At 39.3% G+C, this 23,261-nt stretch overlaps 1 protein-coding gene across 1 annotated transcript in view; it reads left to right on the forward strand.

Moving 5' to 3' along the window:
* The window catches only part of LOC306753531 (replication protein A 70 kDa DNA-binding subunit-like), a 32,360-nt gene extending 22,467 nt beyond the window's left edge, over positions 1 to 9,893 (forward strand). The window contains exons 12-15 of the mRNA XM_079237411.1: positions 1,695 to 1,871; positions 2,021 to 2,128; positions 2,686 to 2,772; positions 9,119 to 9,893. Of these exons, the coding sequence (XP_079093537.1) occupies positions 1,695 to 1,871; positions 2,021 to 2,128; positions 2,686 to 2,772; positions 9,119 to 9,220 (474 nt within the window). The 3' untranslated portion in view covers positions 9,221 to 9,893. The remainder of the gene's footprint in view (positions 1 to 1,694; positions 1,872 to 2,020; positions 2,129 to 2,685; positions 2,773 to 9,118) is intronic.
* The last annotated feature ends 13,368 nt before the right edge of the window (positions 9,894 to 23,261 follow it).

Genomic DNA, 23,261 nt, shown 5'->3' on the forward strand with positions numbered 1-23,261 from the left:
TGTGAAGTAGATTTTCACTTGGTTGCCCTTCCACATACACATTTTAATTGCATTTAGGTGCCAGAAGGTGACAAAGGGATTTGGTATAGTAAGAATTAATACTATTTTCAGACTGTTAGGTCTGTGTGTCTGTTTATATGTGTGTATGAATCTTTAGGTAAGTCTCTCACATATTTTAGTGTTTTTTTTGTCCGTGAGCGTTTTAGTCATGCTGCTCTTCTAGGTTCTCCTAGGTTAAGACTTTGCCCGAAGGCTTCTGTGTACACACCGGAATACAGAGGGAGCCGAAAAAGACACAGAAGCAGAAAAAGAATGGGCGAGATGATGACAAATGCAGGGGGATTAATTTTGAGTGGTCTACTTGTGATGGAAGCGTTATGGTCCAGATCCTGCTGACCTCTATCCTCACATCCTGTGTGGCATCTGCCAACATCACGAGTCTTCAACAATCCCCCAAAGAAAGCGTCCTGTTCTTTTCTTTTCTTCGTGCCACGTCCACCCTCCTACCACCTTCCCCACCCATCGCTTTCCCACCTCTTCAGCCTTCGAGCGCTCCAATCTGCCCAAGTCTGCAAAATGTGATGAGGCAGGCACGCGGGCGGAAACATGGGAGTGGAGTGTTGCCGAGGATTGAGGGGGTGATGGCTGTTGCTCACGGGAGAAACTCTCCTAATTAAAAGGACCTTCTTAGTAAGTCTTTCCGGGGGTTCTTGCTGTGTGGCATGGGCACTGGGTAGATAGATGGGTGGACAGATTATGAGGATGTGAGTCAATGTTAGCTAGCGGGAAGAAAGTGTCGGAGAGCTCTAAGTCTGACTGACAGTATCTGTAGAGGTCGTAGGGACACAGGACAACATCAATCATCTCACAAGGGATGCAGAGAACACAATGGCCTTTTCACATTCAAAGCTCTTACTGAACACTTTACAGAAAGTGTGTGTTGTGTAACGGTGGCAGCCTTGCTCAGTCAGTGTGTGTAAATTTGGCCAGCATCCTAGAGAGAGTCTTTGATAGACTCATTTAGGCCAACATTAGTAATGAGTCTGGCCCAGCACTTGCTTGTAGTTGTTGTTTAGAATGCATTTTAAATGCTGGCTGTAATTCCAACATCTTGTTCAAGGCCTGCTCTCCTGGCAGATGAAATACCCTCTGGTGATGCAAGGAAAAGGTTTTTTTTGTGTGGTTTCTTACATGTGCATGTATATTGTATTTACTGCGCTATGCTTTATATCCATGAGTGCGTTTGCATGCAGGCGTCTACGTGTGCGTGCCTCTTCCCAAGGAGACACAGTTTGTCTGCTGTGTGCATTATTTTTATTTATATTTATGGTAATTGAATGATGTGCTTCTCCACAGGATGGGAGAACTGCATCTTTCCCCCCAGAGTTAGCATTTCTTTCCTTTTTAGCTGTTGATTTTAGACAGTGTGAGTTCTGCAGCTTTAGGTGCTAATATCTGTTTAAATTACCGCAACATCTCTGCATTTTAATTTGATTCTGTTTAACTGTTTACACTTTAATTGAAATTCAAAACAGAAAGAGGTTTAACACATTGTATCTGTATTGCAAATGTGTAACTTTGGGTCTATGAATATAACCGCGTGTGTGTGTGCGCGTGTGCGTGTGCATTAGCACAATTTATGTGTGAGACAGGGAGAAAGGGATTCGTCACCCATTTTTGTTCTCTCCTCTCAGGTGGACTATTTCAGCTGTATGGCGACAGTGCTGTACATTCGTAAGGAGAATTGTCTGTACCAGGCCTGTCCATCTGCAGACTGCAGTAAGAAGGTCATCGACCAACAGAACGGACTGTACCGCTGCGAAAAGTGTAGCAGAGAGTTCCCCAACTTCAAATACAGACTCCTACTTTCTGTAAGTGCATACAGTGCACATAATATATGCTTGTTTGTCACACGTGCAGTGCCACTGACTTTGAGGAAAATTGTAATTTATGTGATCACTCAAACGAACATACCTGAATAATCTCTCGCCCTTTCATTATCTCTCTTTCTCACTCTCAGGCCAATTTAGCAGACTTCGGGGATAACCAGTGGGTGACATGCTTCCAGGAGACAGCTGAGGTCCTGTTAGGTCACACTGCAGAAACACTGGGACAGCTCAGAGACACAGTGAGTGAGACACACACACACACACACACACACACACACACACACACACACACACACACACACACACACACACACACACACACACACACACACACACACACACACACACACACACACACACACACACACACACACACACAGGGATCTGCTACCACACACTGTTTCCTGTAAACCATTTTTAATTTTTTTTTATTTAACCAGGAAGTCCCATTGAGATTAAAAATCTCTTTTTCGAGGGAGACTTGGCCAAGACAGGCAGCTGCATAAAAAACACATAGTTCTAGACAGAAAACACAGAACAAGACAAGTTAAAAGAAACTAAAAGCTAAGAGCTAAGAAACAGTGACATAGAGTTAATTTAAGAAACATTTACATTTTTGGGAACCTGCCTCTATTTCTTTCATTCGAGATTTAAAATCAGTCAGTGATATTAGTTCCCTGAGCTTTAAAACATTCTGCAACATATTCCATGATGAGGGGGCAGAGTACCCAAAAGCCCTTTTTCCCATTTGCTGTGACTTTGTATTTACATTGTTGTGTGTGTGTGTGCTCGTCAGGACGAAACTGCATTCGATGAAGTCTTTCAGAAAACCAACTTCACAACTCACCTCTTCAGAAACAGAGTCAAGCTGGAGACGTACAACGTAAGTTGCATTAAACACGAGCACAATAGAATTTGATACAATGCAATGCAATTTAGTGAAAGAGCTGAATACAATGTCATACAGTGGTGCTCGTCATTGTCTTGCAAGCTGTGAGAAATGTTTTAATGATCTCTGCATGCAGGAATACTCAACCCTCATTGGTTATCGTACGTCTGTCACAAACTGCTGTCTTATCGCTGAACAAATACACCAGCAGTACAGTAATAATAGTTCTGGGAAAATGGACTTTCAAAATAACCAGGATTGCGAACAAAAGCCATTGTTGTAAAAACAGTTAATGGTCTTATTTAGGGTAATTTCACAATCGAACCAAAAAAGAATTCCAGCCACACTAGACATGACTGCAGTCTTATCTTACACACACAGGTGTGTGTGTGTGTGTAATTGTATGACAGTTGCCTTATTTCAGTTATGAAATTGTAATTGGACATTTTAGCACTTAATATTTGTCAATTATACAAGATTTCGGCTGAAAACGTAGAACTTCCTGAAGTTTTCTGGTGACTGATGAATTTGATTACAACATGATGAGGAGGAGGCAAAGCTTGCAGTGTTTGCTGATTCAGTGTTTTGATTGGCACAAAGTGTTTATGGATCAGCAGCGGTTGCAGGCAGAGGTGGGAGGGATTCTTTTCAAATAATGAACAGCATAAAAGGCTACAAGGAGATTGCTTGATGAAATCTTCACAATTCATTCTACAAAGAAAAAGTGAATCTTTATTGTTTTATGCGATGCATCACCTCGTGTTGAGCATAAAACATTGAAGTGTATTATTTTAATTAATAGGCTGCCCGCCATCCATGAATTTGTAACAACCAGTCTCATCTTCAGTTATTATCTTCGGCTGAACTGCAGTCTCAAGCATGTAAAGCCACAAAACAAGATGCGTAAAATGCAATATAATCATAACGCAGTGTCAGTCACACAACGTGAATCCAAAATCATTTCAATTAGTATCACAGTGACAAGGGAGTTGTTATGTAGCCACCAGTGCACTTTGGGTAACAGAAAACAAATACAGCTGTGGATTCATTTCTCTTAATTAGGCACTAATTAGCATTTAGCTATTGTCTGTCTAAGCCTAATTAGCTTAATTATTCAGTGGCTAATTTGATACTCGGGGCACATGCCGATAGTCTGAGTGGAATGATTGAAATGTAGGATGAGCTCTGAACAGTCTGTGTCCCGACCCCAAGAAAACCTACAAGGAACGCTATGCAAAGATCATACATTGATCATTATAGTCTAGAAAATAATGTAAAACCCTTTGAGAAGGAGTTGCACAAAGTCTACGGAAAGTATTGACATTCCGTCGTTATGCACACAAAGGCATATTTTCTGTAGCTGCTGCTTAATTTAACATACGATGATATTTGTTGCCGTGAGGAGGAATGTTCACTCACAAAATGAAATAGTCATGACTGTCTGTTAACTGTAAATGTCAACACATCACTGCTACTCAATATTGAACAAGAACAAGCCTGAAGGCTCAGGAGATGCTGGAGGCTGCGATTTTCATTACAGCCCACAATAAAGAAGTGTTGGTCAGACCATACAACAACATACCGATGATTAGTAGTGGAGCTCAAAATACAGTTTGTCTTCAGGGCTGCATTACAGGAAGAGGCATTGGACACAAGTCAGGATGTGCCCTGTAAATCATCCTCTGAGCACCATGAACAGCCACAGCAAGTTTCCGTGGATATCTAGACATAGAAATCCGAATCCAGAGATGTACAAGAGCAAAGAATAGAAATGAAAATGTAGCACACATCTGCAGTGTTCAAAATAATTAAGTGAGAATCAGTTTAGCATAACACTTTAAAGACCTCTAGCGGTGTGGTTGAAGATGTCAACCCAGTAAATACCCCTCTGCTAATTCCTTCCTCGAGCCATTGTTTGGTTTGTCCGTTCTGGGCTACTGTAGAAAAATGGCGGTGCAACACAGCGTGAAGGGGAGCCTCTCCCAAAACAACGGTTCTTCGTTTCAGGATATTATACACCAATGAACACATTATGAATATCATATTTCATTTCTGCCTATGGATCCCCAGAAATCCTACACTCTGTGCCTTTTAATGAATTTCACAATAAGCACTCATTACTACTATCTGTATTTTGCACTGCATGCCAGTATTCGGGGCAGAGAAAGTGAGACTGATGCATTATTTAGCGCCGTTCAACACTAGACCCCTCCCCCAAATCTACAGCTATAATCTTAAGAATATATAATGATGGAGCTGCTAATCACACATCAAAGGTGAGGAGCAGAAGTGTGCCAAACACCAGACATGTGCTGAATAGGTGTGTTGGTGACATTTATAGGAATTTGTGTCAATACCACCAACACAATAGAGGTACAAATTATTATCTGTTAGTTTCCTGCACCTTTTATTGACATACTATTGTAGTCTTGTTCTAAAGCCCAAATGGAATAACATCAGAATTGATCATTTCAGTATGCCACGAAGTAGAGCTAATGAGGTTTGAGCAGATACGTTCTACACAGGGCTTATCAATGTATTCAGACTTTATTTTAAAGTTCACTGTTTTTCTTTCAAAACTTCTGATTCAAAAAGATGAGCACAGTACAGAAATAGAGTATGTGGTTCACTTATTCAGTGTGTCTGTCTACCTAATCTTCAGTTCGTTCCCATAGACTTTTGAGTGTAACACAAGACAAAAAAGATCCAACATCTATCACAGTGTCGTCATAAAAATAGAACAAAGTAATGACATGTCATCTTAACAAGATTAATGAAGTAACACAATTTGTGCTTTGTCATTTTTCATAACAAGGACACAAAGAAAGAAACAGTGTGCTCAAGAGCATATATTACAGTTGCTGTTTGTTCCCTTTCATAGTTTGAATTATTTTAGGGCAGAGATGATAAACTACCAATCTTTGACTTAATAAGCGCAATGCACTCAAATCGTTCTGAGCCATCAATTATAAAAATGAACCGCACAAGCCTATAGCTTAATGTTACACAGTTGGTGATAATATAAGTTCTGAAATTCATTACAATTGTCATATACATACAGTACATGTACATACAGGAAATTTGATCTCTGCATTTAACCCATTTTAAACATTTAGCAGTGGGCTGCTATAAAATGCCCGGGAAGCAACATAAGGTTCAGTGATCAAGGACACTTCAGCATATGGACAGTCTAAGATGGTGATGGTGGTTAAAGCTGCTCTCTCCACTGGTGCAGCAGGTGTTGCTTCCTCTCTTGATGTTCTGACTAATATAGCATGTTTGTGTAAAAATGTCTTTCTGGAGGTGTTGGGCACAGACGAAAGCTCGTCGGCACAGAAAATAAGTTTTATATATATATATATATATATATATATATATATATATATATATTATTATTATTATGACCAAATATCATCAATCCATTTCTTGTATTGGATCATTGATGTCCTACGATAATGCATTCACGTATTATATAGCTAAAGGGAGAAGTTCAAGTTCCCTGCCTACCTTTTTCATCTTTGCACTCCTGTCCAACTCTCCATGAAGTGGACTTGATTGTCATATTTTCGGGTTTTGAAAAGATACGAAAAATGTGGGAAGCAGCCACCCCCCAAGTCGGGCATCAGAAAGGTGCGCAGTGAGAGGATTTCAGGCGCTGTTCGGCCATCCAACAAGCACTTCTGTTGAAGCATACCGACCCCTTATCGGCATTGTGGTTCGTGTGAGTCTGGAGCTTTGAAGATTGGAACGTTTGATGTTTCACACAGGCAGTGATTGTTTTGTATGTTTAGGCAGCAGCTCCATCCTTCTGTTTAGACAGAATGTATTTTGATAGCTGCTGTAGCATCAGAGCCACATCAAGTGATCTCTGAAAGCACGCAGTACAATCGCCACTGTGGTGACCAGTGACTCTGCCAGAAGAAGAAGAATGTCACATTTTCCACCTTGATTGTTTATGATGTGAAGACAGCTGCTGAACTTGATTGAGTATTATGAAAACATCTAAAACTGATAAATGTACAAATAACTCCTGGAAGATTTATATTAGAGTTTAAACCAATTAACAAAAAATGGAATATAGTACTTAAATAAAATTCCATCCTTAGTGTCGGTCATGTTTCATTAAGGTTGAGCCCCTCAGAGGCATGAGCGTGGGCAGTGAATCAGACACTTCAGTGTAGTAGAGGCCCATCTCATAGTGGAGTTAATAGAATTCAGTTGATGGTAATGATCAGATTTGGCCTGAAGGATTAGATTTACTGAGCTCAGACGAGTGCATTTTTCCCATAAACATCTCTTTTGCATTTGTTTAAAACACTACCAAATATGATTAATGCACTTAGAATTCAGGAAAGTGTATCTGATTTCCAACTAATAACTAGATGAAATATATTGGGTCCCAGTCATGAGTGTTTGAGTCTATTCCAAGCTGGATGGATGTCCGTTTTACATATACTGTTTTAATAATGTATGTAGACGTATACGGTTTGTGTGCGTGAGAATGTGTCTGAAGTGAATGAATGGATTTAGTCTCAATGAATACATTAGTATCAGAGGCAGGCCATTGAGAGTCACACACACACACATACTGTACTTAACACACTCACTTTACATCATCAACAAACTCTTGGTAATCCTGTCAACATCACATTCAGGTCTTTCAGCCGTCCTTGGGCATGTGAAAAAAGGTTGAAGATTCTTATATGGCTTAAGGAGAAAGCCACCCGTGTAAATGATGCACAGAATTGTTTCTTGAGGCTGCCACTCAAAGCCTTATGAATGTGAACATTTACATAATTTGTTCTGTTACTTTCTTCCATAACTCGTATCTGACAATGAGCATTCATGACGGGGTGGGTGAAATAATTAACAAAGACACTTAACGATAGAGCAGCCTTTCAGTATAAATGTTCATTCAACGTGTCAGAAGATAGTTCATGCCACTCTTTATAATACTGCAGCCCTATTTCTTTCATCACTGCTGTTTCTGTATTTTATCGATTGTTTGTTCTGTCACATTTAGCGATGGTGCCAACTTTTAAAGTTGATAAGGTAAATATAAAAGTATGCAACTGTAAAATATAAAGGATATAATATAATAATTTAGCTGAGTTTACCCCGCCGTCTGAAATTGAGTCATCGAATAGGGGTTGAAAGTTATGCCCCTGGGTAATTGTTTTCTCCAAACGTGATTGGAATATTAGTACACGCACATTAAATTAACGATCCGTCGTTCTCACAGTGTCCCGTCCTTTGAAAGACCATTATTTTAAAATAAATTCTCACCTTTTGCGAGTGGAAGCTTTGTCTTTTTTTTTTTTTTTGCCCCCCCATATTGTTTAATTTTCATGCTATCCTCAGATGGATGCAAATTGGAAATACTAATAGAGGTGTTAAACCATACATAAGATAATGGACAAATATTAAGTCATTGAAGCTGGTTATGTTGGCTGAATCGCTAGTTGATTAATGATTTGTTGTGGGATTATTCCTTCTAGTGAGATTATAATGAAATGAGTTGTTGGCTTCCTGTCTTCATGAGAAACCCCTGCATTATTTGATGATGTAAAGTATGATGTGAATTATATCCTGCGGATGATGGCAGTTACTACATATTGTTGCGACTGAATGACACTGAACAGTGTGGCTTACACTTTCTAAATATGCACGCACTTTATAACAATTGATTCCCATGCATTATATTTCTACTCTTCTTAAACAATAATGTGCAATAAGTTAAAATTGAACATCATTTTATAATTTGTTTCTCTTTTTAATTAAAGATAAAAATGTACTAAACATACATGGTACGTACACGAGTGGTGCATTCCACCTCTTACACAGTGTTCCCCGCAGAGGTTTTCAAGGTTCTCGAGTTGGAGACCAATATAGACCCACGTTTGTTGAAAAATCCTTGAATTCATCATTTGTATTGACAGCAGTGGTTCCCAAAGACGGGGCCTTGATGACAAGCTAAGGACGCTGCAAGATTTCTACATTTCATTATTTGTTTATTGTGTGCCTCTCATTCAGTTTCACCACATAATAAATTGGAAAACTCTTTCATGAACAAATATTTAAAAACAGAAGAACTAAAGCAATACATAACTAAATTAACGTATTAAGAAAATGCCCATGAAGATGTGATGAGTTAGAACATTTGGGACCACTGATCTACAGAAAAAGTCACGTCAGCGGGCACTAAAGACCAGCCAACGGCAGATGACTGTTCAGTACTCCACCAGCATCCATTTGTTGAATGATGTTCATCATAGAGGGTTGACATGTCTATTCATCAGATGTTCCTGCATATAACTCAAGATTTTCCTTCCCTCCTCAGGATGAGAGTCGAGTGAAGGTAATCGTCATGGAAGTCCAGCCAGTTGACCACAGGGAATACAGCAGGAGACTCCTCAATAACATCCGCAAACTGGCCACCTGAATACAGTCCCAGTCCTCCAAACAGCTGCCTGGTGATTAAACATTTCTTCTACTGGTCTGTGACTGGTGTCCGACTTTTTCCAGCATCGAGCATATCTGACAGAGCCAGCTGGGCGGTCAGTGATTCATCTGATTAAATGGCAGCCGAACAAAAGACTGATATTTAGCTGTTTTGTGAAGCACTGGAACATGATGGAACTGACTTTTACCTTTTTAATTTGTTGACATTTTAACAAAGAGCTTTAACTATTTGATTATGCATAACTGTGTTTGAGATCTGCACACTTTTTTATTTTGTTATTACAAATGATTCATCTTTGTTTCTAACCTGTGGTGGTGGTGCTCAGTGTTAGTTGAGTAAGACATAGATGAGTCAGATATTATTTAATTTTCATTGTTCTGTTTTAAATACGAAAGCTTGGCCAACATGCGTGGGAGATTCACGTGTTGGCATTTGTTTTAACTGATTTACTGACTGTCTTCAGCTCGTTAAAATGATTCTTTCAATTTAAAATACTGAAGTGTTTCGTTTGTTTCTGCACTTCCAACGAATGTCAAAAAAGAAATGTGATTAAAATGTCAGAATAAGATTAGTGCGTCTTTATCACTGTTATACAATCAAAACCCTTGAAAAGCAATTCATTTGATTTCCCCAAATCCTCTTCACCCAAATGTCACATTTTTTTTACTCAATTTCATGTGTAGGAACAGAGAATTAGGCATTTCAGTTTAGCAGGAAATCTGAGGGATTTACTGACCACCCAGCAGCTTCTTCAGCCTCAGTAACTGCACACAAACAAGCCAGCTGGGGATTTTAAGACCTAAATTAATTACAATCATACCATTTTTTTTATTATTGATTAATCCATCCAATTTAATTTTGTATCAACGGGAATTATTGATATATCTATACTGATGCGATATGGTGATGACTAATACTAGGTTATGTTGTCCTCAGTTAAACCCAGTGGAAACCCTGTTTAAGAATCACACACATTAAACCGATGAATGAGGCCTTTACTCCTTTTAGATGCTCCATGAATAGCGTTTTTACACTGTTGTTGAAATCATTGTATGAACATTTTAAACCACGTTTTGTTCACTGTTGGTTTACGTTCAGACACTGGAAAACAAGGACAGTGCTTCTGTGCCGTGCCTCAGCTAAAGGTGTGGCTCAAGGGCATGGCACTGATTTATGTTGGCAGCAAGCCGTCTGCTCCCCTCACTCTGAGCACCATCTCCTGCCTGCTGCCATGCTGAGTGTGTGGAGGTTGGGGAGATTAAACACGCACACACTGATCTTTTCATCCCAGTGTCACCTTTCCCTTAACTTTTTCTATTATCGCTGTCTTCTCTCTTTTCTTTTGTTCATTGTTCTCAGGCCAAAGTCTCTAATCAGCTCTTTTTAACCACAACACAAGCAGAACTAATAAGTGCAGCGTAGTGGCTTGACATATAATACAGACATTGGATTTTAAACCAAAAGTGAAAAGTCTAAAAGGAATTAAGTAAATGATTATGGTTGCTTTTGATTCATGTGCCACTGATGAACCCAAGGGAATAGTCCCACACAATTTGAAATGTAATGATTCACTTTTAAAGTTCATTTTACTCTCAAACGTGCCAGGTTTTATTTCTGGCACAAGCAGGTGCAACGGGTGTAACTGTTCTGTTCAGCAAATCTAAAAAGCAGTCTGTGAGATCCAAAAGTCATTTCCAACTTAAAGCCTTGCTGGTGATTGAGACTTAAGATGGAGACATGTCAGTCTCCAGCCCCAAGGCATTATGGGACAGAGGAGGACACTGAAGAGATTAAGAGAAATACTTTTTTTTTGTATTACCCCAAGAGAACTTTATCTGAATGTGATGTGCTAAGCAGTAGTGAACTGAATTGCCGTTAAGGTTGTCATATCTTCTTTCTGGGAATGTGGGACCTTCAGTCTGGTGAATATGCAGTTTGTCTCTATCTGCAGAATGTGAGGCTACAAGGACAGCAAATGGAAATGAGCCGTGGTTATCACGGAGGTCGTAGCCCTGATCACAGTCTACATGACTGCAGTCTTATCTTACACACACACCAGTGTGTATGTGTGTGTGTGTGTGTGTGTGTGTCTGACTGACTGACTGACTGACTGACTTTGCAAGAGACCACCATTCCTCAGAACCCGTACATGTAACACCTACATCGTGCAACACCACAACCTGGAACCATCAGTTTACTAACATTTCTAGTGGAGACACAGGCATTCGACACATGTATTGTAGGCGTAACACTGGAAAGAAACCTTTCATTTAAGTAGCGTATACATGTGGCATTCACATTTAAGTGTCCAACTTGCTCTGACATCATGCACATGTGAGCAACAATGACCTGAATTTGTTGCCAGGCGCCGCAGTTGCTCTTTATCGACTGTAAAACCCTGTGTGTGCTGGGAAATGCTGGCTGTTGCCTGAACGAAGAGCTGATTGTCTCTTAGCTTTGACAACAAACGGCATGTTTTGTAGAAAATCCCGATTTTCTGTGTAATTGTGATATTTAATGCCTGCATGCTGGACTGCGCTCCCATTTAAACTGCTCCTTTGAGGTGTGGATGTAATGTGCCTAAAGCTGTCTGACAACTGCCCAATAACTGCTCAAAGAAGAAAAATCCCTTCTTGCCGCTTCGACGCCGATACAGAATAATGCTCCCTCGTCTAGATCGTTCAGTGGTAAACAGATTACAGGTCAGATAAATGTTACAACAACTCTTGTTGTATGACTGCATGTGTTAAAAACACAACATGCTTTTCCCGGTCACTTTAATAAAATCAGGGGAGCATTTCAGCCTACTTTCAGCTGCTGTTACCAAAGGACAGGCTTCCACAGACCGCTTCCTGACATACTGTATGTAACCTTAGGAGGAGTATGGATTTCGTTTTGGTCGACGGTTGAAGTTATAAATTTTCATAAGGCTGGAATGAACCCATCAGATTTCAATCTTGAATGCTTCATTTAAACATTGTATTCTGATCCGTCCAAAACACATGAAGAGTCTAAGAGTGAATAAAGACTTTTGGTGTGTAGAGGCGTTAACTGTACCGACAGTGAATGAAACGTGTGACGTATACTTGTGCAACATAATAATAACGCTATGATAGCTAGGGTAAAAAAAGCTTAAACCATATACACAGAAAATTTATAGAGATTAATAAAGTTCTTTTTCACTGCTAGATATCTGAGTGGTAAGCGCCCATTTCATGATTACCCTGGTGTGTTTTCATAATGCATTTTGCCTCAGTTGCCTTTTACGAATCTCAAGCAATTATCATTAGGATAAATTATTCCTCGGGTCTTCCCACTGTTACGCTGAGGAAAGTAAAACCACTTGTGAGTTACTCTTGAATACTTCCGAATTGAAGATTGGCAGCAGCAAAGTGATGCAATACACTTGGATGGAGAAGGGCTTCTTGCTTCATCAGTTTTGTTTCTTCTGCAATAGCGACCCTGAACAATCTGCCTCTCTGACACTGTTGTGAGCGGAGACGAATGAGTGCAAACGTGAAGAATTTCAATACTGTTTATATCAAATCAGTATGTTGCTGAGATGCAGCATGTATGTCTGTATGTTTCTGTGTCCTGGCTGTGGAAACACATATTCCTCTTGAAGAAATACATCTAATCTAGTACATGGCAATGAGTAAATAGTTAGTATTAATATATTAATAATAATGAATACCTACAATAAAAACTGAACTCAGCAAGTGAACATTACATCCAATTAACTATTTACATGTTGTGCTTTGAAGTGCATAACTTAAGAATGATTGTTTTATCCAAAACAAATTGTGTTCGCCTCAAAGCTCTGCAAGGACTGTGGATTTAATTTCTGCCAGTATTAAAGAACATTGTGATTGACAGTTTGACTGCCTGTTTCTGCTCAAAGACTTCTCAGTGATATCAAGGACACTGAACTCTCTCAAGGTTATTTATAGGTTTCCTGTGTGTGAGTGAATGTATGATCTTAGTCATCCCAGTTGAAAGGGCTCCAGAGGCAGCAGCACAGGTATTCTGCAGGATCTTTCATGTTCCATGTCCATGGGAAGGAGCTGGATGTGAAGATTTCTCACTCTTAACTTTGTCTCTCTTGCAGGCGGTCCTTCTTCTGTCCAGCCCTTCCTTTTTGCCTCCTTCCACTTTTTACATAAATTACCCAATCCTCCTTTAACTTCCTCCTCATTCCATTATTCTCCCCTTCTGTCTTTTCCTCTCCACCTACAGTATCAGTTGTTTTTTCACACATTGTTTCTACCAGCATCGCCCATCATCATTTGCTCTCAGCTTATCGATTTCTTTCCCCACTCCGCGCTGTCTCTCATCTTTTCTTGTCTTTGTTTCTCTCCTTCCCTCCACCATTAAATAAACCTTCCCTACTGCTCTCTCTCGCCCTCCACCACAAGCAGATTTGGCCTGAGGGTATCCATGTACGTTTTTTCTTCTTCTGCTCCACGAGGAGAGCCAGAGGCCATACCAACAGCAAGGCCAGCATGCACCGTGCATGTTATGTGCCTGCACCTTTAACACCCCAGGGACGGAAAGATTTGGAATTGGCAGTTTTTAAAGCTGTGAGCGAATCGAGGCACACAATGGATCATTATTTGAATGGTGAAATTATTGGATGCAGTAATGACATATAATGTTTAAGCTGCACATTAGTGGTCTATCCCAGTAGAAATGGGATAACTGGCAGATGGCGTGTTTATATGACATGCATAACTAATACATGGATAATTAGATCAAAGAGCACTCCCAGGAGGGAGCTCGAGTGTTGCATTAAATGGCACGATGGCAAATAATTTTTTACTGAAAATTAAAATGTACATTGACACCATTAGATAGAAGAAGAATAGACTGAATATTTACCACCGATATGAATCCATCAGGTTTTCCTAATATTGACTTAGGTATTTTATTATTTAAATCCATCATCTGGTCCATTTTTATGTGATTATTGCATGATGTGATTTAGAAAAAAATATTTGGTCCTGGTTGTGTGGGAATTTGGGGTTAAGGTATTCATATAACGTGAAGCCTAACAGATTTTGTGGAACTTTAGTGGGTGGCTTCGGACTTTCTAGGTGAACATTTTGAAGTTAAATGCATCAATCTAATGCAGTTTGAGAGCAAAATTAAGAGGCTAGATCTATGAAGACCTTTGTTGTCTTGTAAACTATGTTGTGCTCTAATGAATAATTTAATCCAAAACACATTGGTTGTATAGATATGAAGGGTGATAACACGGCAAAAAAAAATCACATCCACAAAGCAGAATAAACAAGACACGGAGACAGGGTTTGGGTTTCAGGATTGGTTGGGTGAACAGAGGGTTCCTCCTCACAGGGGGAGAGAGTTCATTAAGTTCACGGCCACAGGAAGCAGCAAGGGCTTCTGCCCAGTTGGAAAAATCACAATTTTGCTGAAGTTTACTTTTGTTTTTCAGTGATAATAACGCTACATTTGCTTGAACCAACCATTCATTTTGTAGCTTGATTCGAAGGACATGTTGTGCTTTTTACCCGGACAATCCCACACTGTGGCCCATTCAGCACATGGTGGAATAAAATAATGTATTTTATCCTCAACTAATTGCCAAAGTCATGTAATGTATTGGTGACTACAATGTGTCATACTATGTTTATTGAATTGGGACACAGTGGACTACCTCCGTTTTGGTTAATGAAGGCCCTCCAGTACCCCTCAATGATAGGATAGGAGAACTTCCTGCTCTTATGATGTCAGTGAAGGGAGCAATGGCATTAAGAAAGGAGGAGAATCCTACATTTGAAAGAAACAGAATGAGAAAAGGGTGTGAATAGCAGAAGGCATTAGTCAAAACAATGTATTATGCTTTTGTCTATTGTGGCTGCGGTCGAGGGACAAATTGATGTCTCTGGGCTCTGTTGTAAAGAATCAATGGTGCAGAGGGCTGCGCTCATGCTGTGGCAGCTGACTTTTAGATATTTCATTGCTAGAGGCATGTGGCACAATTGAAGTTGGAAACTGGGTGAGATTATGAGAAATATATTGCCAGAATGTGGTAAGGGCTCACATCAGCCATCGTCAATCAAATATATTTTTTTCCTAATTTTATTCTAACGGATTGTTTGGTCTCTGCTTAATGGAGCTCAAACAGTGATACAGAAAACAGTTGGAAGTTGGAAGTTGTTCGAGAAATTTTACTCGACACCGGTTGGTAAAATCATTCAATCAGGACATGTATTTTATGCAAAGAAGGAGCAGAGTCAGAACGACAATATGATGGACAAATTGCATATCCTAGACGGCTCTCCGAACGAGCGGAGAGTTACATATATGTAAAGTATAAAGAATATACTTTAAAGCAGCGGTGTCAAACTCATTTTCACCCCGGGCCACATCAGCATCATGGTCGCCCTCAAAGAGGCGGTTGTAACTATACAGTGGCGGGCCGTAGATTTTCTACCTGCGCCTTCAGTGGATCAGCTGTTCGTTGATTTAATGAAAATGTGGTACAGTTTGAACCTGAGATAGTATCACAGTATGCCAAACACAGAAATATTCCCTTTTATACTCAATTAAAAAACAAAAAGTGCATCTTAAGGACACAAGGTAGTACAACACACATAATCATTTCATAACTTCAGCCTTTTTTAACATAACATAAAATAAAAAAAGGTTGGGAATGAAGCGAACTATCACAAATCGTCCAGTGTGTAAACTCACGCAAATAAAGTGTGTTGCGAACGCAGCATTGAGGAGTGTGTGAATGTTCAATTCAATTCAGTTTATTTTATATAGCCCAAAATCACTAATTAAAATTTGCAATCTGTACACAACATCCCTGTCCCAGGACCTCACATCAGATCAGGAAAAACTCCCCAAATAAAGATAGTACCCTTTTTATAGATACCCTTTCACATGGAAAAAAGGAAGAACCCTTCAGGAGAGCAACAGAGGAGGATCCCTTTCCCCGGGTGGACAGAAGCAATAGATGGCATGTGACCAGAATGAACAACATAACAGAGTTACAGCACATCAATGAATATGACAGGAATTGAATAAACGGCACTCTGCTGCATTCAAAATTCCCTTCAAAATAAAACCACAGGATACATTTTTTTGCCCATGCAAAGGCCCGTGACTGAAAACGGGTCCGTGAACGGCTGAAACACACAGGGTGGGCCAGTTAAAAGGTAACATTTTTAATCATAACTAAGTTGTTTTGTTGCATAAACCTAAGTAAATATTTCACAATCTACCCCTAAACATAACTGAGTTGTTTATTTTGAAAAACTGTATGCAAGTAACAAGCGTAAATTGCCACATGTGGTTGGCTTTTGTAGGAAAATCATACAGTCGATGAGGAAAACGCATGAAACATGAGGATTAATTTATCGTTGGATATAATACAAAAAGGTGTATTTGGTAGTGACTCCATGTCCATCCAGTTATATAAAATAAAAAATTCAGAAATGCACCACAGAACAGCAAGACTGACTATGTTGTAGAAATTATAGTTATAGTTATAGAAATTTCCTTCAATATTGATTATGTTGTTAACGGTGTTGTTCTGACTGTAAACAGCTAAATGTAATAGCCTCTATTCTGCTTGAATGTACCGTTCAGTGATACTGCCTAAACATTAACACATTTCTCAGGGCAAATTAACAAAATGATTTATACTCTATAGTACTGATTAATAAAACATAGGTTTGTTAAGCTTTGAAGTATTGAAACATTATACAATACATACAGTTATATACATACATTTTCTTAAATAAGTTGTTCCAATATTTTTTTCAAAGCTGTGAGCACCATAAATAATACAAATGATCATCTTTATTTAATCAAGTAAATCCTTTTGAGATTAATTCATTATTAAAGGAGACCTGATTGAATATCAGACTAAAGACTAACGGCATACAGCAAGGCTGTGACTGGGCACCATGCTGCTTTGAGCTAAATGCTAACATCAGCAGATATAATGTGGATAGTACCAAACCTGTCACCGATGATACATTGTCTCTGTGAATAAATACAAATCCCCCCACCTTCAGTGTACTATTATACATTTTTAAGGTGGAGGGAAACAAAACCAAATCGATTTCTTTTGTAATTTGGGTCAACTGTCATTGACTGGAGGTACGAGTGTCATCCCTCACCTGTCCACCAGGCTCCCTCCGTGTTCTCCCATCTGACGCTGCGGCCTGCCTCATCAGCTCCACCCTGGTTCCCCCACTACACTCAAAGTGGTAGGAGCATGACAACCGTGCAAGATGTTGAATATACCCAAATGTAATTTAACTTTAGTATATTTAAGTATTCCCCCTGCTGTACCCATCCAGTGGCTCAAAATGTTTCAGTCAGTCCATGTTTTTTAGATTAGATTATATACCCCTTTATTAGTCCCGCAGTGGGGAAATTTGCAGGATTACAGCAGCAAACGGGTAAAGTGCACACAAGAGACGCATCGTCAAATTTAAATAAACACAATTACAAGTAATATAAATAAACAGTAATACAAATAAAAACTGTAAAGAATGCACAATAACAATATTATATATATACAGGCAGAATAAACAAATATGTATATTGCTCAGTTGAGATGGTAAAAGAGCAGTGAATGAAGTGTTTATTTATTTTATTTTTGTGATCTACTGCGAGCTCAGTTGGTTGTGCAGCCTGACAGCAGCAGGAAGGAAGGACTTGCGGTACCTCTTCTTCACACATCGGGGATGAATCAGCCGGTGGCTGAAGGAGATGTGCAGAGCTGCCAGAGTGTCCTGCATGAGGTGAGAGGTGTTGTTCATCAGAGATGATAGCCACATCCTGCCTCCCACCACATCCACACCACCTCCACCGCATCCAGTGGACACCCCACCACAGCATGTGATGTTATCTCCGTGTGCACCTGTAGTGTCTTCAGGATGAGCCAGTAGATAACCGTCTTAAGCTTCTATCTGCATAACCTCTAATCTGATCTCAGAGAGATGACATCTATAACTCCCCTTTGTTTGCTTTTCTTTTCTGCAGAATTAGATACACTTGCTGGGATGCTTCTATTCTACTTTGCCACTATCAGGTCAGAAAGAGGGAAAGAGGTGAGCGCTATTACAATGAAGCCTGCATAGATTGCTGTGACTTAGCTTTTCAGACATTCATGAATGAACTGGGAATCTTCTATCCTTACATTACCGTGCATGTCGAGGTTTAAACTCTTTCAGGCCTTGCATCAAAATGACACTCAGAGCAGCTAAAGCCCCTCGTTCATTCAAAATATTCAGAATATATTCTTGTTTAAAACTATAGATATGTTTTAGGCATTTTAAATAATTCATCAAATTAAACAAAGTACAGGTGTTGTGTGTGAAAGTTAAACATTAACCCTTTTCCAGACCTTTCAACTGCATCTCATGGTCTCAACCCTTCACCAGCGGATGTAGATTCTGATTAAATTAACCGAATCAGATATATTACATAGAAGATTGTCTTAAAATAAACGAATATGACAGAAATTAAAATACTCACATCCACATACTGTGCATGGGTGTGGAGAAACCCCTGCTTGGTGCGTTTGTTTTCCCACAAAGGGTGCTTCAGCAGGGGTGGGGTAAACATAAAAGGAAACTATGGTGATTGTCTATGCAGCATATGGATAATTCTCACTATGCAAGCATATGTTTTGTAATGGTTTGTCGAGGAATTGCATTATCTTGCTATGGAATCAGAGTCTTCAGATGATGTGATGTTGCTGTCTGCTGCTCTGCTCGCTCCTCACCACGTTTCCAGCTGAGCGCTAAGTAGAAACACGGCTAATTACCCAGTGTACACCACAAACGTAATTACACCCCTACGGAGACCTGCACGTTGAGTCTGTAGTACGTAATGAATGTCAGGAAGTGGAAAGCTTGGAGGCTCTTTCCTCTGAGTGTGTGGATTCCTCACAGCTTCATTGGCAAGATGTTTTTGGGAGGATCTTCTTGAAGTTTACAGTGCAGATTAATATTTATGGGAGCATTTAAACACCCTTTCAAATATTACTGTTAATAAAAGAAGCATTCAATGAGGGGTGTGGGGGGGCACACATAAAAACACATGTCTGTCTATAGCTATTCAGAGTCCAATACCTGGTATCTGACTGAGAATAAAACAATATCTCTTGAAGCTCATAAATCGTTCTCCCAGAGCGACGTGGCTAATCACAGACGCACCACATGTCTGACGCTGTTATTTAGCCAGATTATCAGTGCAGGAGCTGGTGAGCAACAATGCTGCAGACCACATTTCTAAACACACAACCTCAGGAGGTGGTGATTGCTGGAATTTTGCAACCTTGTATTAAATTAGATTTTCAAGAAAAAAAAGGAAAGGGCTTATATTAAATGGGGGATTGGAGAATAGGGGCTGTCAGAGTGGAGTTAATGTGTAAAGATGATCTTTTCTTCCTTGTGCTATAATATCAACCTGCTCGCATTTTTTGTCGTGAACTTAACCTACATGTATCACTTGATTAATCACACACACAAAAAGACCCCACTTATCTATCACACTCATAAAATACTGCAATTATTGTAACGTTAAGTTATCATAGCCTCAAGTATTTTTCTTGCCTGCTGAGTGTTCATGAATTTCACACAAGAACACAGGAGGAGATGAAAAACACAGAAATAGAAACTGTAATAAAAGTAATTATAAGCCCAATCAAAAACCTATAACGATTGCACATGAGGTGTAGCATCTGTCCTTCGTGTTTGAGGACGCTGAGCTGCAGCGGCACCTTTTTAAGTAGATTAGAGGAGTATTTAATTGTCCCTGTAGGGAAATTTGCCTTGGACTCCATGTTGCTGCATCTTTTACCAAAACAGTTACAGCACTCATGACGGACGAAATCTGACATATCAAAAAACTGTTCAAAAGAGCGTATTTTACAGCCCGGGACAATAGAGAGAAAGAGCAAGAGACAGGTGGGGTGTGGCCTGCCAGAGCACACATGTCTCTGTCTTTGTGAGCTACCTGCTTCTTTTCTTTGTCCCCTCAAAAAACATGTTTGCTCCTCCATTCTCCTGGTATCATTGGAAAATGTAAAAAACATATTTGTTGGAGGATACGCTTGAGTTTCCTTTATGGAAGTAATTTTACGAAGTGGCAACCACGAATGGCACATCAAGTGAAAATGCACGTTAAAGGTTAGGGCACATGAATATTTTCACTGCTTACGTCGCTTTTTACATCATAGTTTTATGTGCACATTGTATAAAGACATACGCTTTCGCGGTCGCCTGATCCACTGCAGAGCGAGAAGAGTAGAAGACTGAAAGAGGACGATATCAAAATGTATATGAAATGAAATGCAAGGCATGACTGCAAGGCATTAAGGATATACACCAATCATTTTGGTGAGATGGATGTCGAAAACACAACATGCAAAAATCTGATATTTAGGGCCCAGTTTTACTTGTATATATATTTTAATGACACATTTTAGAAGAACTGTTCATAAAGAAGGACTTCAAAGCTCAAAGACGGGTGTGCTTTGCAGGATTTACGAACACTCAGCTGCGGTGGTTGCTGTTTCTTTATCGAACTCTGCAAACTTTAGGATTTTCTGGCTGGAAAACTATGGCCTCCATTTAAATTAACATCAGTAACACCATAACACCAGGTTTAGGTGTTCACACAAATATCCCTTGTTACTGATGAGAGATTATACAGACTATTACTGATGATAATGGTTTTAAATCATTAATGTTGGCTATGCATCTTGTAGAATAGATATTGCTGCTTTTTTCCTCTTTACATAAATCCCAAAGTGCTATTCTCTTGAGGTTAAAACTGCAACTATGTGACACTAGCCTTAAGTGTTCTCAGTTTTTTTTAATAATGTGCCCGCACTATTAATGCATGTAATACAAATGAATGCAATAATCTCCAGTAAACTATTCCTCGCTCTTTTTTAGCAACAATGCTTGAGCCCTTTACATGACAGTGTAGAGTATAGAAAGGCAGCATTTGCTTTAAATGTATAGCAAATACTTTAAGATACGTATGGAATATGTGTCGATCGGAAACAAGCTGTATGTGAATGTATGTGTGAAGAAAATGTATCTTTATGGCTACACATGTCATTTTGAAATACTTTGTGATTGTGAGTATTGCACTTTGTGTCATCAATTTGATAGTCACATGTTCATGGATGTCAATGACCTATTGCTCTCAACAACTGAGCTCAGTCAGGTCCATATATGGGCATCCTGTGTCCATATATGGAGCTGGCTGAGCTCAGTTCTCCGCTATCAAAGTTTTATTATTATTATAGCAATAAATGGTTAAAACCTCAACTAAAATGTGTATTCCTTAACATCTTACACATTTTGACAGCAAGCATCCATTCTTTCACGCTCAAACATGACAGATGTTAGCAAAAATAAAATGTACAGGATTTTTTTTGTTTAGGTATGACAATTGATACTAAAGAAGGAGTGCACATTTGGATGTGCTCTAATCAGGGCATCTGCCCTTTTGCAAGTGGCATCTTCTCCCTTTTAAATGTAGATGTCTTTCCAATAACATAACAGAGATCCTCTTTAGTCGTTTTCTCTTAAGTCTAATTAGAAATATTTTCTTCTCAGTTCTTTGCCTTCCCATTTATCCTGCACCTTCTGCTAATGAGTTGGGTTTAATCAGGCATCCCATTTCACTTAGAAACCAATGAAATGTTGAGATCACTCACAAGGTTTTTTCATTTCGTAAGAAAAATGATTTTTTGCTCTGCCAGTCTTTTTTTTTTTTATAAATACAGCCGTTTTCTTTGTCCTCGTTCAAGAGTCACAGTAGATTACTTTAACACAAAGAACTTTCTACTGGCAGTGTGTTTCTGGAGCACGGATTTAATTGGAGTGAAGGTTATCATTCAGTGGAAGCTGAAAGATGTGTTTCGCAGAGGAATAATGACATATTTCATTACTTATAGTCTTGTAGTGAGGGCGTTCATTGGAATAGTGACTTATTGTGTTGTCTTAAGACTGCAGGAGGACATTGTTCACGTTGCTCCTTCCAGGCAGGAGCCAGTGAGCTAAAGAAGTGGAAATATACTTTATGAAATTTGCTGCATTCAGGCTCATACAGTAAAAACTAATAATTGATCAGTCTAGACACTCGGGACTAGACTGCTTCAATCAGAGACACACCTCTTTCAGTTAAGTGTGTTTGATGCACAGAGGTAGGAAGTGAGAAGCACACAGCAGGGTGCACTCACAGGAAGAAGTACAGTACTGCACTGACATTGGTGGCTAATTCCGTCAATCTCATCAAGTCCAACATACAGTAGGCTAAGAGTCAACAGTTCATCTACTCCCAGGCTACAAGAACGAGTCTATGTGCTTAGTGCTATCCACTCTGCATCCTCTGCTCTTCCTTGTGCACATTCAGCACCTCTAAAGAACACATCTCACATATCCTAATTTGTTGCTGATCTCACACAGTATTGTTTAATTTGTACTAACTTTAGTTTTACGCATTTTAATCAAAAAAGGAAATTCACTTGGTCAGTGATGTAAAAATTTAACAAATACAATAAAGGTCAAAAATACAAGTACAGTGTAAGAATTAAATAGTCAGCAATTTAATTTAATAAAATGCAGTGACAAATGACATGTTTTTTTCTGAAACTTTATTCCAGATAAGTGGTGCATAGAAACCAATGCGCTTCTCTATATTTAGTTTTGTCTTTAGGGACCCGTATCAGACAGCCTGAGAGGTCTGGACTTTTCTTAATGTGGCGTACCGAATAGGTCAGAAATATATTTTTATTTATATCTTTTATTCTAAGATTCACACAGGAAGCCGGATGCGCACATCGAGTTTACCTTTGAGGCTTGATTTCTGTGGGACTAACAACAATAATTTCAGGTAAAACTGCATTAGAGGACTCCTGAAGTTACTGCCTCTAAAGCCAAAAGAGATTGTTTAAGTGTGCGTGTCGGTTCACGTTCATCGGATAGCGGGGTTATGCAGACCACCAGGCAGA

Source organism: Taurulus bubalis (assembly GCF_910589615.1).
Source record: "Taurulus bubalis genome assembly, chromosome: 2".
Classification (NCBI taxonomy): domain Eukaryota; kingdom Metazoa; phylum Chordata; class Actinopteri; order Perciformes; family Cottidae; genus Taurulus; species Taurulus bubalis.